General features: G+C 43.8%; 1 protein-coding gene across 7 annotated transcripts in view; it reads right to left on the reverse strand.

The window, feature by feature from the left end:
* LOC126248448 (large proline-rich protein BAG6) overlaps window positions 1–17137 on the reverse strand; it is a 250397-nt gene that overhangs the window by 86948 nt on the left and 146312 nt on the right. For all 7 annotated transcript variants that reach the window (XM_049949481.1, XM_049949489.1, XM_049949436.1 and 4 more), the window contains one exon: window positions 11367–11860. In XM_049949481.1, coding sequence (XP_049805438.1) covers window positions 11367–11860 — 494 coding nt within the window. The remainder of the gene's footprint in view (window positions 1–11366; window positions 11861–17137) is intronic.

The raw sequence follows: 17137 nt of genomic DNA on the forward strand, positions 1-17137 counted from the left end.
GGAGAGTGGGGGTGTGGGGGAGAGTGGGGGTGTGGGGGAGAGTGGGGGTGTGGGGGAGAGTGGGGGTGTGGGGGAGAGTGGGGGTGTGGGGGAGAGTGGGGGTGTGGGGGAGAGTGGGGGTGTGGGGGAGAGTGGGGGTGTGGGGGAGAGTGGGGGTGTGGGGGAGAGTGGGGGTGTGGGGGAGAGTGGGGGTGTGGGGGAGAGTGGGGGTGTGGGGGAGAGTGGGGGTGTGGGGGAGAGTGGGGGTGTGGGGGAGAGTGGGGGTGTGGGGGAGAGTGGGGGTGTGGGGGAGAGTGGGGGTGAGGGGGAGAGTGGGGGTGAGGGGGAGAGTGGGGGTGAGGGGGAGAGTGGGGGTGAGGGGGAGAGTGGGGGTGAGGGGGAGAGTGGGGGTGAGGGGGAGAGTGGGGGTGAGGGGGAGAGTGGGGGTGAGGGGGAGAGTGGGGGTGAGGGGGAGAGTGGGGGTGAGGGGGAGAGTGGGGGTGAGGGGGAGAGTGGGGGTGAGGGGGAGAGTGGGGGTGAGGGGGAGAGTGGGGGTGAGTGGGAGAGTGGGGGTGAGTGGGAGAGTGGGGGTGAGGGGGAGGTTCTGGAATGGGCCAGAGAATTTAAGGAGACTGGAGATCCTGTTGGATTTCTGGAATGGTGTCAATGTGTCAGGGTTCGCAGGTGGACGAGTCTGGTAGCTGGCGGAGTCCTTCTGCCAGTTAATCCTTGTGGTTTGAAACCTCAGTGGTGGAGCCTTTGTCAGCAGGCAGGATTATAAGGGCAGGATCAGTTTTTAGGTTGTATATTGCAGTTCTTTCTGTGGATGTAAGTTTGGCTTGCATGTTGAGGGATTTGGGGAATGATGATGAGGCAAGGTTCAAGGTTAAGAAATTCTGGAAAGCTAGCAGGGTGATCTGGGGGCAGTAAGGGTGTGTGACAATTGATGGAGGAGTGAACTGAGTCAAGCAGGGTAAAACATAGGTTTTGGGTCAAGTCTGTGTGGTAGAGCGGTGACAAAAAATTGTTTCCACTGTAGTAACTGGAAGTAAGAGAGAGGCCAGGCATGATTGAATTTGGTAGTGGAGCAATAGGTAAGGCCTCTGGACAAGACTGATACTTCTGTGGGACTGAAACTTTTGGAGGCTAGGTTCATGACTGTTTTTGGTCTGTTTATGTTCTGGATGCTGTATGGTGATGGGAGTGAGTCTTTGAGGGTATGGTAATGTATTAGGTCTACGAGGCAGGGTTTGTCAGCTATGAGGGGATGCAAGGACATTCGAAAGCAGTTGTAAAGGTAGTGGATAGTGGTAGTCCAAGGCAGGAGGAGGTTGGAGAGTTTTTTAGGTGGTGGTGTACATGTTGATATAGTTCCTGGAGAGCAATAGTTTTGATGTGGTAGATGGGATAGAGGAATTTGAGATTGTACAGCAAAATTTTGTAGCTGGAGAGGAGGTATTGCAACAAGGTTTGGGCCCAATTTACATTGTTTTGCAGGAACAGGGTTAAGATTAAGAACTGGTGGAATCTGAACAGATGGAGGTCAGTGTGGCAGGGGGAGTTGCAGCCGGAGACAAGTAATTTGGTGTTAAGGCCATTTGGGGGGGGGGGGGGGGGAGGGGCTATGAGCTAGGCAACAGTGCAGGAACATTATGTGGGACTGGGTTCTGACTATGGATAAGGAACTTTTCTGTGTTGGTGCAGATGGAAGGAGCAAGTATATATGGAGGAGGATAAAAATGCATAAAATTAAATAGCTAACACAGAAATACATTTAAAAAAAAATGACAAACATAAGTGGGAAAAATTACAATAAGGACAGGCTGGATGAAGTGTGGGGAAACACGACGAAACCTGAGGAAAAGTGTTCCTGCATCGCTCCAGCATATTTTCACGTTGTACTTCCATACCTACATATGCCACACAGACTTGTATAATCGGATCCTACAGATCCCCTTCCCAACCCTCACTCTTTCTCTCCTCTCATTCCAGTTCGCAAGCCACCGACCTTGAACCCAAATTGTAGTCTTTTCAGTTATTTTTATCTTTGATCTCATTGTGACCAGTTGCTCTTGTAAACCAACACCTTCAGCCTATTACCCACATCCTACCCTCCTACATAAAAGATATCAACCATTTCCTCCACAGATTCTCCACAGTTCCTGTTTCTTTACTGTACGGTGTGCTGTTCGCCACTACTGATGGCACCTCCCTTTACATTAACATCCCTTATTACCTATCAATAAACCTACGGTATGGCAATGGACACAAGCATAGCATCATCCTATGCCAGCCTATTCAAGAGCTATCTAGAAGAACCACGCAGAATCCCGAACCCCTCACCTGGTTCAGATTCACTGATGACACCTTTGTGATTTAGATTGAGGGTGAGAACAACGTATCCACATTCCTTCAGAACCTCAATACCTTTTTCCCCTTTTGCTTATGTCCCATGCCATTTCTCTCCAGTCCCTCCTGCCCCCAAAAGTCCCACTGTCCAGCCACAGAGGGGCATTCCCCTCATGACTCAGTACCATCCATGTCTGGAGCAACTGAATCACAAAATCTGCCAGGGTTTTGACCACCTTTTGTCATGCCCTGAAATGAGGTATGCCCTCCCCATTATACTTCACAGCCCTCCCATAGTGGTGTGCTGCTGCCCAGTGAACCTACACAACATCCTTGTTCATCCCTACTTCATCCCTGCTCCCATTCCCCTTGCCTCATGGCTCATATTCCTGTCACACACCTAGATGCAAGACTTGTCCCATACATCCATCCTATTCCAGTCTGGTCAGAAACATCACCAACCCTATCAATGGCAGGGTTGCTTTGAAAGTAGCCATGCAATCTACAAGCTGAGCTGCAACCACTGTACTGCATTTTACGTGGGCATGACAACCAACAAGCTGTCTGCCCGCATGAATGGCCACCAACACACTGTGGCCAAGAAATAGCTGCACCAACCAGTAGCTGAGTATGATACCCATCGGAACATTCTTCTCTTCAATGACAGATTCACAGCCTTTGCCATCTGGATCCTTCCTATCAACCCCATCTCTTGTGAGTAGCGCAGGTGGGAACTCTCCCTGTGATACATGCTATGTACCTGTAACCTCTCTGGCCTCAACCTTCTTTAGTAACTGTTCTTCAGCCACCTATCCCTTTTCCTGTTCCCACTCTAGCACTACACTGCCTTCTATTCCACCTAAGTATTCTTACTGCTCTCCTTTCCTGCCCCCCCACTCCTACACTGCCCTCTGCCTAATCTTCTGACTGCACCCAGTTGTCCTACCCTCTCCGCACCATGTTTCTGATCCTCCCACAAGCAACAATTTATTGTACCCCTCCCCACCACAGCCTCCCCCTTACCCTCTCCATCCAGATTCCTTCTCCTATCATGTGCTGCTGCTTGCGGTCTTGCCTTAGCGACCAGAGACCGATCTTGTGTGTGTGTGTGTGTGTGTGTGTGTGTGTGTGTGTGTGTGTACACAGACTCTCTCTCTCTCTCTCTCTCTCTCTCTCTCTCTCTCACACACACACACACACACACACACACACACACACGATCGGTCTCTGGCCGCTAAGGCAAGACCGCAAGCAGCAGCACATGATAGGAGAAGGAATCTGGATGGAGATGGTAAGGGGGAGGCTGTGGTGGGGAGGGGTACAATAAATTGTTGCCTGTGGGAGGATCAGAAACATGGTGGGGAGAGGGTAGGACAACTAGGTGCAGTCAGAAGATTAGTGACTGTACACACACACACACACACACACACACACACACACACACACACACACACACACACCTCATGTATACATGACTGCCAACACCAGCACCTTTGTCCAGAATGTAGCATCACATGGGATGCAAGCACCAATCTGAAGGGGAAGGGGAAGAGAGAGTAGTGTACAGATGGGGAGAGAGACTAATGCTGACTGGTAGAGTGTGCCGGGACTAGACTCGAACATGCGCAGTGTTGTGGGGAAGGGAGGTGGGGGGCAAAAAGGAACAAAAGATGAGAGGAGGGGGAAAAGACAGGTGAATGTGTTGGCAGAGGACTGCAAATCAACAGAGTGGGAGATGAGAATGAGGAGGAGATGATAGGACATAGGGAGTCGAAACTGGCAGAGGGCTACAAATAAACAGGTGGGAGGCAAGAATGGTGAGGAGATGATAGGACATGGGGTAGAAACTGTTGGGTAGAGGGTGTGGGGATAGTTACTGTAGGATGATGCCAGGATAGTTAACAGAGCAGAGAATGTGTTGTAAGGATAATTCCCATCTGCACAGTTCAGAAAACCTGGTGATGGAGAGAAGGAGCGTCCCCTTCGTCACCCAGTACCACCCTGGACTGGAACGAGTAAACCACATCCTTCGCCAGGTCTTTGATTACCAATAATCTTGCCCTGAAATGAGGGACATTCTACCTGAGATACTTTCCACCCCTACTTAATTGGTGGTCCTTAACCCACCCAACCTCCACAACATCCTAGTCCATTCCTTTGCCACTCCCAAACCCAACCCCCTGCCACAAGGATCATATCCCTGTGGAAGACCCAGGTGCAAAACCTGTGCAATCCACCCACCCAGCACTTCCTATTCCAGTTCTGTCACAGGTTTATCCTACCTAATCCGGGGCCAGGCCACCTGTTAAAGCAGCCATGTCATTTACCAGCTCTGTTGCAATCATTGCACAGCTTTTTATATAGGTATGAGTACCTACCAGCTGTCCACCAGTATGAACAGCCACCACCAAACTGTGGCGAAGAGGAGAGTAGATCACCCTGTGGCACAACACGCAGCTAAACGTAACACATTTGATCTCAATGGCTATTTCACTACCCAAGCCGTCTGGATGCTTCCCTAATTATCCTGGCCTCAACCTACACTAAAATATTGTCCCCACAGCCCCCACCCAGCAGTTTTACCCCGTCCTATCATCTCCTCCCCATCCTTGTCTTCCACCCTATTTATTTGTAGCCCTCTGCCAATGCATCCACCCGTCTTTCCTCGCTCCTCTCATTTTTTTTGTTCCTTATTTTCCCCACCTCCCTTCCCCACTAACTCCTGACACTGTGCCTGTTTGAGTCTCATCCATGCACACTCCACCAGACAGCGTTCGTCTCTCTCTCCAGACCCAAACACTACTATCTCTTCTCCTTCCCCACCACCTCCAGATTTCTGCTTGCACCCCACACGATGTTGCATTCCGGGCCAAGATACTGGAATTGGCGGACATGTGTGCGTAAGGTGTGCTTTTGTGTGTGTAATAAAGAAAGCTGTTGCCAAAAGCCACATGTGAGTGTCTTAATCGTGCCTGTCAGCAACTCGATGTGTCTTGTTTACGGTAAGTAGCAATCTATCTTTTCCTGCACTGTTGATATTCCTACCTGGAGTTTCCATTATATTTTTTTGCTGTGCCTGTCTGCAACTCATTATCTCCATGACATGGTGAGTAGCTATCTACCCTTTTCATAATATTGTTGTTATTCTAGCCTGGATTTTCAATTGTTTGGTGTGTTAAAAAGAAGTACTGCTGAATTTTTTATTCTGTTCTCAATATTGATCTACATCTACATTTATACTCCGCAAGCCACCCAACAGTGTGTGGCGGAGGGCACTTTACGTGCCACTGTCATTACCTCCCTTTCCTGTTCCAGTCGCGTATGGTTCCCGGGAAGAACAACTGTCTGAAAGCCTCCGTGTGCTCTCGAATCTCTCTAATTTTACATTCGTGATCTCCTCAGGAGGTATAAGTAGGGGGAAGCAATATATTCGATACGTCATCCAGAAACGCACCCTCTCGAAACCTGGCAAACAAGCTACACCGCGATGCAGAGCGCCTCTCGAGTTTGCTAAACATCTCCGTAACGCTATCATGGTTACCAAATAACCCTGTGACGAAACGCGTCACTCTTCTTTGGATCTTCTGTATCTCCTCTGTCAACCCAGTCTGGTAAGGATCCCACACTGATGAGCAATACTCAAGTATAGGTCGAACGAATATCTGTAAGCCACCTCCTTTGTTGATGGACTACATTTTCTAAGGACTCTCCCAATGAATCTCAACCTAGTACCCGCCTTACCAACAATTAATTTTATATGATCATTCCACTTCAAATTGTTCCGCACGCATACTCCCAGATATTTTACAGAAGTAACTGCTACCAGTGTTTGTTCCGCTATTATATAATCATACAATAAAAGATCCTTCTTTCTATGTATTCGCAATACATTACATTTGTCTATGTTAAGGGTCAGTTGCCACTCCCTGCACCAAGTGCCTATCCGCTACAGACCTTCCTGCATTTCGCTACAATTTTCTAATGCTGCAACTTCTCTGTATACTACAGCATCATCCGCGAAAAGCTGCATGGAACTTCCGACACTATCTACTAGGTCATTTATATATATTGTGAAAAGCAATGGTCCCATAACACTCCCCTGTGGCACGCCAGAGGTTACTTTAACGTCTGTAGACGTCTCTCCATTGATAACAACATGCTGTGTTCTGTTTGCTAAAAACTCTTCAATCCAGCCGCACAGCTGGTCTGATATTCCGTAGGCTCTTACTCTGTTTATCAGGCGACAGTGCGGAACTGTATCGAACGCCTTCAGGAAGTCAAGGAAAATAGCATCTACCTAGGAGCCTGTATCTAATATTTTCTGGGTCTCATGAACAAATAAAGCGAGTTGGGTCTCACACGATCGCTGTTTCCGGAATCCATGTTGATTCCTACAGAGTAGATTCTGGGTTTCCAAAAACGACATGATACTCGAGCAAAAAACATGTTCTAAAATTCTACAACAGATCGACGTCAGAGATATAGGTCTATAGTTTTGCGCATCTGCTCGACGACCCTTCTTGAGGACTGGGACTACCTGTGCTCTTTTCCAATCGTTTGGAACCTTCCGTTCCTCTAGAGACTTATGGTACACAGCTGTTAGACGGGGGGCAAGTTCTTTCGCGTACTCTGTGTAGAATTGGTATCCCGTCAGGTCCAGTGGACTTTCCTCTGTTGAGTGATTCCAGTTGCTTTCCTATTCCTTGGACACTTATTTCGATGTCAGCCGTTTTCTCGTTTGTGCGAGGATTTAGATAAGGAACTGCAGTGCGGTCTTCCTCTGTGAAACAGCTTTGGAAAAAGGTGTTTAGTATTTCAGCTTTACACATGTCATCCACTGTTTCAATGCCATCATCATCCCAGAGTGCCTGGATATGCTGTTTCAAGCCACTTACTGATTTAACGTAAGACCAGAACTTCCTGGAATTTTCTGTCAAGTCGGTACATAGAATTTTACTTTAGAATTCACGCATAGCCCTCCTTACGCAAACTTTGACATCGTTTAGCTTCTGTTTGTCTGAGAGGTTTTGGCTATGTTTACACTTGGAGTTAAGCTCTCTTTGCTTTCGCAGTAGTTTCCTAACTTTCTTGTTGAACCACGGTGGGTTTTTCCCGTCCCTCACAGTTTTACTCGGCACGCATCTGTATAAAACGCATTTTACGATTGCCTTGAACTTTTTCCATAAACACTCAACACTGTCAGTGTCGGAACAGAAATTTTCGTTTTCATCCGTTAGGAAGTCTGAAATCTGTCTTCTATTACTCTTGCTAAACAGATAAACCTTCCTCCCTTTTTTTATATTCCTATTAACTTCCATATTCAGGGATGCTGCAACGGCCTTATGATCACTACTAACAGCGACAAACACGCCACCACTGGTTGCATGCAATCTATCCTTTCTAAACACCGTCTGTACCTTTGTAAAAATTTCGGCAGAATTTATCTCTAGCTTCAGCCAGCTTTCTATCAGCGCTTGAAGTTCTGGTACTTTACCAATGCAGCTTTGACAGTTTACAATTACAATACCGATTGCTGCTTGGCCCCCGCATGCCCTGACTTTGCCCCGCACCCTTTGAGGCTGCTGCCCTTTCTGTACTTGCCCGAGGCCATCTAACCTAAAAAACTGCCCAGTCCACGCCACACAACCCCTGCTACCCGTGTAGCCGCTTGCTGCGTGTAGTGGACTCCTGACCTATCCAGCCGAACCTGAAACCCCACCACCCTATGGCGCAAGTCGAGGAACCTGCAGCCCACACGGCCGCAGAACCATCTCAGCCTCTGATTCAGACCCTCCACTCGGCTCTGTACCAAAGGTCCGCAGTCAGTCCTGTCGACTATGCTGCAGATGGTGAGCTCTGCTTTCATCCCGCTAGCGAGACAGGCAGTCTTCACCAAATCAGATAGCCGCCGGAAGCCAGAGAGGATATTCCTCCGATCCATAGCGACACACATCATTGGTGCCGACATGAGCGACCACCTGCAGATGGGTGCACCCTGATTGATTGAGGTATTACTCGTCAAGCAAGTAACTCCGTTGACTTCCATGCATCATTCACACAAGTTGGAAGCTTCTGCGTAAAGAGGACTCTGAACTGTAGCATATAACATGGCTTTGGATAACATAACTATGTTGTGCGTGACAAACAGTGTGCTGTAATTGAATTTCTAACTGTCTATGCATGGAGCATCCTCTCCCTCGTCATGACAATGCCAGACCACACATGTGCGTTATGATATCTGCAACAATCAGATGCCTTGGGTTTGCTGCCTTCGATCATCCTCCATACATTTCAGACTTGGCCTAATCCGATTTACATCCATTTCAAGAACTCAAAGGAAATCTTTGAAGACTTCACTTTTAGTGATAAAACAGTGACAGTAGAGGTGAGGTTGTGGCTTGGATGTGCAGCAAAACAAAATGACAATAATTACGGTGTGTTACCACCACAGAAAATTCTCCGATCACCTACATAGTATTGGCATTAGATCAGAACTCGTCAACTAATTGATTTCAAGCAAGAGCACTCGGGTCTGCTCAGGCTCTAGCCCACGAGCAGGGCAGCAGCGCCTTAGTTGGGAGTGAATGATATTTTCACGTACAATATGGTCACAACACAGAAGAAACACAAACTATGAAATAGGTGGGGGTCAGTTTTGACAGTGGTGTCATTAAATAGAAACAATGGCGAGTCAGAATTGTGTAAACTGACAACACATTCGCATTTCAATCTGAAGTATGGGAATCTTGTCTTTTTGCAGAAAACAAGGAGCCTGCAAAAATTTTAGTGTATTATAAGACATTGGATACTTTTATCAGTCTCAATTTACAAAGGCATAAAATGTCTTACTACGTCAAGGAATACAAAAACAAAGTATGAAGAATCTGAATGCGTACAAGAGGTTTTAAAACTTAAAAGAAAGCTCTGAAGCTCTCTAAAGACGAGAAAAATGTCCAGTTAGTGTGGCATTTGGATGACCTACAAAATTGTACTACTTTTAACAACGCCCTTGCGCCCTTTCATGGATGGTGATTTTTTAAATATTCAGCTACGCCAACTTCAGGAGGAACAGTTTTGCATAGTGTTGTTATCAAAAATGACAATCATGTGCCTCCAAAGGTTGTGGCTGATTATTTTCATAGTCATCTAGCAAAGTGTTTGCTCAGTTCGTTGCATATTCTTTTGTGCTCTGTGGAAGTGTAGGTATCACAGGCACGCACTTGCATGTGGCAATCTTAGCAGTATTTAAGAAAGTATACAAAATGGAGGAATTTACTAGTTTGTATAGTTACAGATCTGTCACATGCGGAAATAAATCAGGATTTGCAGTTCAACAGAATGGGAAGTGAAAAAGCTTCCAGTACCCATTTGCACTGATATGCAGCTAGAAGTAACTGATACTCATGCAACAGAGAATATAGAGACATTCTGGATTTCTACAAGCATTTCCCCTTATGATCAATTTACTTATTTACACAGAAAGTTGCTACATGTGTCACTGGGTAGCAGCAGCTTACTTATTGACAGATTAGCGAAATCCATCCACTTTTAAATCTCTCTTTGATTACAGTTTCTAGTTACTATAACTGTGAGTTTTCACACACAGATGGAATTACGAGGTTTTCATTGCCTACCGTCGATATGAATTTGAGTCTGGAAGACTATGTGCACCACACTGAAATGAGGACTCTGATGATAAAAAATCTGCCTACGCTAGAATGAACTTTGGCTTATGCTAAATGGGTCATCTGAAGGAGTCTTTTCATTTGTAGGTAAATCAAGTGCTTGATCAAGAGGAAGAAAGAGAAGCAGTGGAGCACTCTGAAATTATTAGAAAATAATACAATCAACATTTGCATTAACAATTAAAGGCACATTTAACTATTTCATTAGAAAGAATTGCAAATGTATAAGTAACAGATCAAAGAAATGGGGGATTTCTTGGAAAGATCAGTCAAACTAAGTTAGCTGAAAAGTAAGGTTAGAACTTTTCTACGGGACTTTCTCATTCAAACTAGACTGAAATATTAATAAATAATGAATGTGACAGTTGTCACAGCACCACCAAGAAAGATTTTCAGCACTTTGTCTACTCAACTAGAAGTCAAATTAACTCTAGCTATACCAACCCATTTTCCATAACACGTAGTACCAAGGGAAAAGGGGAGCGGGACAGTTGAGGGGGAGAGAAACTTTATGGAAGGAAAAAAAATTACATTAATTTTTTAAAGTATGTACTGATGTATAAGTAGGGTCCATAAACTGAAAATATGAATATGACATTTGTGGCAAGAAGTCGTATTCACTACTACGGTTTAAATTTTTGAGTTAAGCTAAACTGAAAAATAGAAAACAATTACAGAATCTGGCATAAGAAATCATTAAAAACAACCAATATTTTTTGTTGCTGGTGTTGGTGGTAGTGTGTGCTTGCTTATGTATGTGAATGTTCTCTCTCTCTCTCTCTCTCTCTCTCTCTCTCTCTCTCTCTCTCTCTCTCTCTCATGACGACAGAGGCTGTGGCCGAAAGCTGAGAGTGTCCTTTAATCGTGCCTGTCTGCAACTTTCTTCTTTATGGTAAGTAGCAATTCATCTTTTCCTACATTGTTAATTTTTTTTCCAAATTTTGAAATATAAAATACACGACTAGATCACAATTTTTTCAAGGATAAATCCCCCCCCCCCCCCCATTATTGACAGGGTTAGTGCGAGAGTTAAAATTAATTTGCTAGTTAGTTTTTACAGAAACAATCTATAAAGATAAAGATTATGTCCATCTCAGCAGAAGAAATCTAATTTTGTTTAAAAACTTTTATCAGTTACGAATAAGGAACACTGCGACTGATGAATATAAGTTTTCAGAAATGACAAACCAGTCACATTTTAGGAATTATTTGAATCCACAGGATTAATTCCGGTGCATAAATAACTCTGGAAAACATAGTTTATGTCAATACAGAAATAAAGCATTTACATTTCAACCAAAGAGTACTATGATTTCCAAAGAAATTTGTGCACCAGGAGTCTGCATTCATTACCTGAGCATTCCTGGGAATAAAGGTTCGAAATACTTCGAGAAGGTTTGGTGGTACTCCAGGAGGTAAGTCCCTCCGCTGTTGTTGTTGTTGTTGTTGCTGCTGCTGCTGCTGCTGGTTGTTAAAAGCAGCACCACCATCTGGCAGTGTACTACTGCTACTGCTGCTGCTGCTGCTGCTGCCGCCGCCGCCGCCACCGCCACCACCACTACTACTACTGCTGCTGCTGGTAGTCGTAGCAGCTGTCACTGCTGCAGTTGCAGAAGTCCTAGCCGATGCTTGTGATAAGTCTATTGCAGCAGTATTAGCCTGTTCGGCATCAGGTTCATTAGCTGGTACTTGCTGTTGCGACTGCGACTGTGACTGTGACTGTGATTGTGTTTGCGACTGCTGTTGAGAGGGTTGCTGTGTCGCAGCCTGAGACGCACCACGTCGACGGCTTCGTATGTGATGAGAGTTACACGGAAGAAATGGGTCAAAATAATTTGAACCCAAACCTGTCAACAGAATGTAAATGTTTTATCCCTGTATTTGAGAGCACCTTTGATCGGACTGATAGTATAGGCAGTGTTTTCAAACCATACACTATTAACTTAACTGGAAAAGTAACTGTCTGTGTGTGTGTGTGTGTGTGTGTGTGTGTGTGAGAGAGAGAGAGAGAGAGAGAGAGAGAGAGAGAGAGAGAGAGAGAGAGAGAGAGAGAGAATAATCCAGAATGGGTCAGAAAAATATGTAGAACAGGTTGGAACAGATGGTCTGAGAAGGAAATGGAGAAGAAACATGAAGAGATATTAAGTAATTGAAGATCGACATATGACTGAGCTGAGTATTTATTTGACATCTAGATCTCATCCGTGTAAAATTCTGCGTGCTACATCCACTTTAACTAGTTTATTGTATTCAAGCTTAGCCCTCCCTCTACAGTCCCCCCCCCCCCTTTCTCTTCCCCCCACACTACCCTTGCTTATCAAATTAACTAATCCTTCGTAACTCAGGGTAAGTCTGTCAGCCGATCCCTCCTTTCAGTCAAGTTGTGCCATAAATTTCTTTACTCCCCATTCCATTCAATATCCCCTTTTTTTTTCTTCATCTAACCTACCCATTTACATTAACTTTCATAGTACAACATTTCCTAACCACTTCTCATCGGTATTGTTTATCGTCCAAATCACTTCCATGTAACGATACAATCCACACACATACTTTCAGAAAAGATCTCCAAACATTTAAATTTATATTACATGTCAACATATTTCTCTTCTTTCAGAAAGCTTTTCTTGCTATTACCACTCTGCATGTTAGATCTTTATCCCTAACCCCTGCTGCTGTCAGATATTTTGCTGCCACTGCTTAAGTGATGATCTGCTTTTAGTGTCACATTTCCTAATTTAATTCCCTCGGCATAACCCATTTAATAATTTGGCTACACTCCATTAGCCTTGTTTTAATTTTGTTGGGGTTCATCTTATCACTTTTCAAGACACTATCCATTCCATTCAGATGACCTTCCAAGTCCTTCGTACACACTGATAGAATTGCAGTGTTATCGACAAAAGAAGTTTTTCTTTCATCTCCTTGAACTTTAGAAACTTTTCAAAATTTCTCTGGGGTTCCTTTACTGGTTGCTCTATGCACAAGTTAAAAAACAGAGATGGGATAGGCCACAAGCCTTCCTCACACCTCTCAATTACTTCTTCCCTTTCATGTACATTGATTCTTATAAATGTGGTTTGGTTTCTGCACAAGTTGTGGATAGCCTGTCACTGTCTACATTTTACTCCCAATAACTTCAGTACTGCAAGAGGAGTACTCCACACAATATTGTCAAAAACTTTTTCTAAATCTACAAATGCTAATATATGTGGATTTGTGTTTCTTTAATCTATTTTCTAAGATTGTAGGGTTAGTATTGCTTCAAATCTCGCTCTATTTCTCTGAAACCCAAACTGATCTGGACTCTAGAAAGTATCTTGCCAATTTGATATGGTTTACAGAATCCAAACCAAGTGCACTGTGGAAGAACCCAGCATTGAACACCAGCAGTGCAGCCTACCACATCTGCTATTGCTGAACACTTTATCTCCACTGGGAACTCAATTGAGTATGATGAAGCAATAATGTTGGCTACAGCAACATCTTTTTGGAACTCTATTATTAAAGAATCTGTGGAAATTAGCATGGCAGATAATTTGATGAACTGTTTTAGTTTATACCAGCTGGATAACGTGTGGAATTCCACATTTCCAAGACTTGCTCTGAAAGAGGATAACACTGCACCGAAGGCCACAGTGAGCGAAACCCCGAGAACAACGCAGTTCTGCAATTCTGCCATAATGGCACTATCCAAAGGATACTGTTGTCAGTCTGTCACGACATCTTAATGCGTGCATGAAACACAAACACTGCCTAATAAGCTGCGTGATAGTGAGAGTTAGCAATAGTCTTTGATGGCTTACCTGAGTAAGCCTGGCAGGTGCCCAGCTGAAATGTCATGCAGTGAAGTGAACAACTGACCATAAGCCTAAAAAGTATTTGAATTATTACACTCTTCTTGAAGTCTGGGGGTAGTCTGCCTGCCTCACAAATGCTGCAAGTATCTTAATAATTCTATTGGATATCATCCACTATCATCCACTCAAGGTGCTTGTTATGATTTGGATCTTTCAGTACTTTGTCAATTTCTTGCAGTGCCATGTCACCGACCTCATTCTCATCCAATACTTCTATTTCGATAGTACTGTCATCACTTTCCTTTCCATTAGATAACCCTTCTACATATTCCTTCTATCTTTCAGCCTTATCTCCTTTGCTTACACTCTCAATATCCTTACATCACCTATTCTTTTCCACGAAGGTTTCTTTAATTTTTGTACACGTGGCATCTAAAACTTTTTCTACAGTCACATATGCTTCTACAATTTTCGAATCATACTCCATTTTGGCAGTTTCATTTCTTGTCTTTTTATATTTTCTCCATTATTTAATCAAATTTAATAAATCTTGTGTTATACAAGTATTTCAGCTGGGAATCAAGAGGTTTATTACAAAAAAGAAGCTCCACTTATCCAAGTTTTCAGTAAACACACGGAACCAGAATTCTAATTGTGTGAAAATATTCTTCCTGGTGAAGTTCTGATCAGTAAGTTCACCAAATAGTAGTACTTACACATAAAATTACTACCAATGGGCCATCTCTTATTCTTAACCTAATAGAGGACGACTGACAAAATGTTCTCCACAATTCGACTGTTGACTAGTCTGACTTATGCTTCGTGTTCTCTTCTTCAAACCATAATTTTCCCTCTGATACACTGTAAGTGACAGTATGCAACAAACTGACACACCAAGTCTTAGAGACTCGTGTACAAGTCTCCACATGACTACATTATCACTGTGTCCGAATTCCCATGTGACTTGGCATTTAGCACAGTCAAACTATCTTTTGCTGATTTTGCAAATGTGAAATGCTGTTCTACTGTTTTAAACCATTCTTAGGAGTAAATTTGTGTCATTAGAATGACACTTGAAGATTTGAAACAGATTAAGATTTTGTGCTATGATGGTGTTTCACCTGCTCCATTGCCTTCAAGAGTACACACCTTAATTTAAATCAGATTGTTCTGCCCCAGTCTCTCTCTCTCTCTCTCTCTCTCTGCTAACAAGGGAACCTCCCCATCGCACCCCCCTCAGATTTAGTTATAAGTTGGCACAGTGGATAGGCCTTGAAAAACTGAACACAGATCAATTGAGAAAACAGGAAGAAGTTGTGAGGAACTGTGAAAAATAAGCAAAATATACAAACTGAGTAGTTCATGGGAAGATAGGCAACATCATGGAGATTGGGAACGCAGGAGCGCCGTGGTCTCGTGGTAACGTGAGCAGCTGCGAAACGAAAGGTCCTTGGTTCAAATCTTCCATCGAGTGAAAAGTTTAATTTTTTTATTTTCAGTTTATGTGACAAACTGTTATGTTTTTATCACTTTTTTGGGAGTGATTATCACATCCACAAGAAAACCTAAATCGGGCAAGGTAGAAGACTCTTTTTACCCATTCGCCAAGTGTACAAGTTAGGTGGGTCGACAACATATTCCTGTCATGTGACGCACATGCCATCACCAGTGTCGTACAGAATATATCAGATGTGTTTTCCTGTGGAGGAATCGGTTGACCTATGACCTTGCGATCAAATGTTTTTGGTTCCCATTGGAGAGGCACGTCCTTTCGTCTACTAATCGCACGGTTTTGCGATGCGGTCGCAAAACACAGACACTAAACTTATTACAGTGAACAGAGACGTCAATGAACGAATGGACAGATAATAACTATGCAAAAATAAAGAAAGTAAAATTTTCACTCAAGGGAAGTCTTGAACCAAGAACCTCTCCTTCTGCAGCTGCTCACGCTACCACGGCGCTCCTGAACTGAAATTGTCCATGATGTTGCCTATGTGGCCCATGGACTACTCAGTTTGTATATTTTGCTTATTTTTTCACAGTTCCACACAACTTCTTCCTGTTTTCTCAATTGATCTGTGTTCTGTTTATCAAGGCCTATCCACTGTGCCAACTTATAACTAAATCTGAGGGGGGGTGAGATGGGGAGGTTCCCTTGTAAGATTCGTCAGTATGTACAACTATAGAATTATGGTTCACACTTTATGGACTGGCTGCTCTTCAATTTTCTTCATGGTTATAGGCATTGAAGGGAAGTAACATCAATTTCTTAAATCAGTACAACATAACTGAATAGATAAAAACAATCTACTCACCAAGCAGCAGCAGGAGTAAATACGTATATGGGTTAAAGAAACGTGCAAGCCTTCAGAGCCAGTGGTTCCTTCTTTTGGCAGAAGGGTTGAAAGCAAGGGAAGAGGGATGAAGGGAAAACACTATGTTTAGGAAGTGTGGAGAGTTTGGAAAATGTCCAAAACCCTGGGTCAGGAAAGACTTACCAAATGGGATGAGAAGGAAAGATGCATTGTTGGAGACTGCATTGTACAATATTTGAAAACTTGAAAGCTTGAAGATGGAAGATAGGATAATACGCACAACAGAGATTACTGCCAAAACATTGTGCACAAGTCAATAAGAGTGGAAACCCAAGAACATTATACAGTATGTGGTAAAGGAAGGGAGTGGGGGAAAATAGATGGTTCAGAAAATAAGAGATATAGCAAACTAAAATGGAATGAAGAAAGGAATAGTTAGTGAGAAGAATGACGAGATTGAGGAAATTGAAGAAAATAATTAACATTAATTAAGTTCAGGTGGGTGGCACATACCAAGGACATGTTGTAATGTCAGATCCCACCTTCAGAGTTCTGAGAGACTGGTATCTGGGGGGAAGAATACATACGGTCTATGTGGTGAATCAGGCACTGTGATGGCTTGTCATGTTGTAGAGCACGCTCTACAACAGTATATCGTGTGTTGCCAGTATATAACCTCTGCCTATGCCCACTCATCCCAGCTGGTATCTTGATGGTAGTCATATCAACTTTAATAGAATTATGTTTCGTTGGTTACAGGTCTGGTATAGGTAAAGGTGGGAGGGTCCATAAGACAAGTCTTACAGTGGGGGACAGTCACAGAGGTAGGAGCCATAGGGTAGGAAAATATTTGGGGCTCAATGAAAAGTTACTTTAGGTGCAGTGGGCAAAATGTCTGACATAATGGACCCCACTTCAAGGTATGATTTTAGGAAGTCATAGCATTGTTGAAGTAACTGATGAACACATTAAAGACCAGGGTGGTACTGAATGATGAGAAGCTGGT

This window comes from Schistocerca nitens, chromosome 1 (genome assembly GCF_023898315.1).
Source record: "Schistocerca nitens isolate TAMUIC-IGC-003100 chromosome 1, iqSchNite1.1, whole genome shotgun sequence".
Classification (NCBI taxonomy): Eukaryota; Metazoa; Arthropoda; class Insecta; order Orthoptera; family Acrididae; genus Schistocerca; species Schistocerca nitens.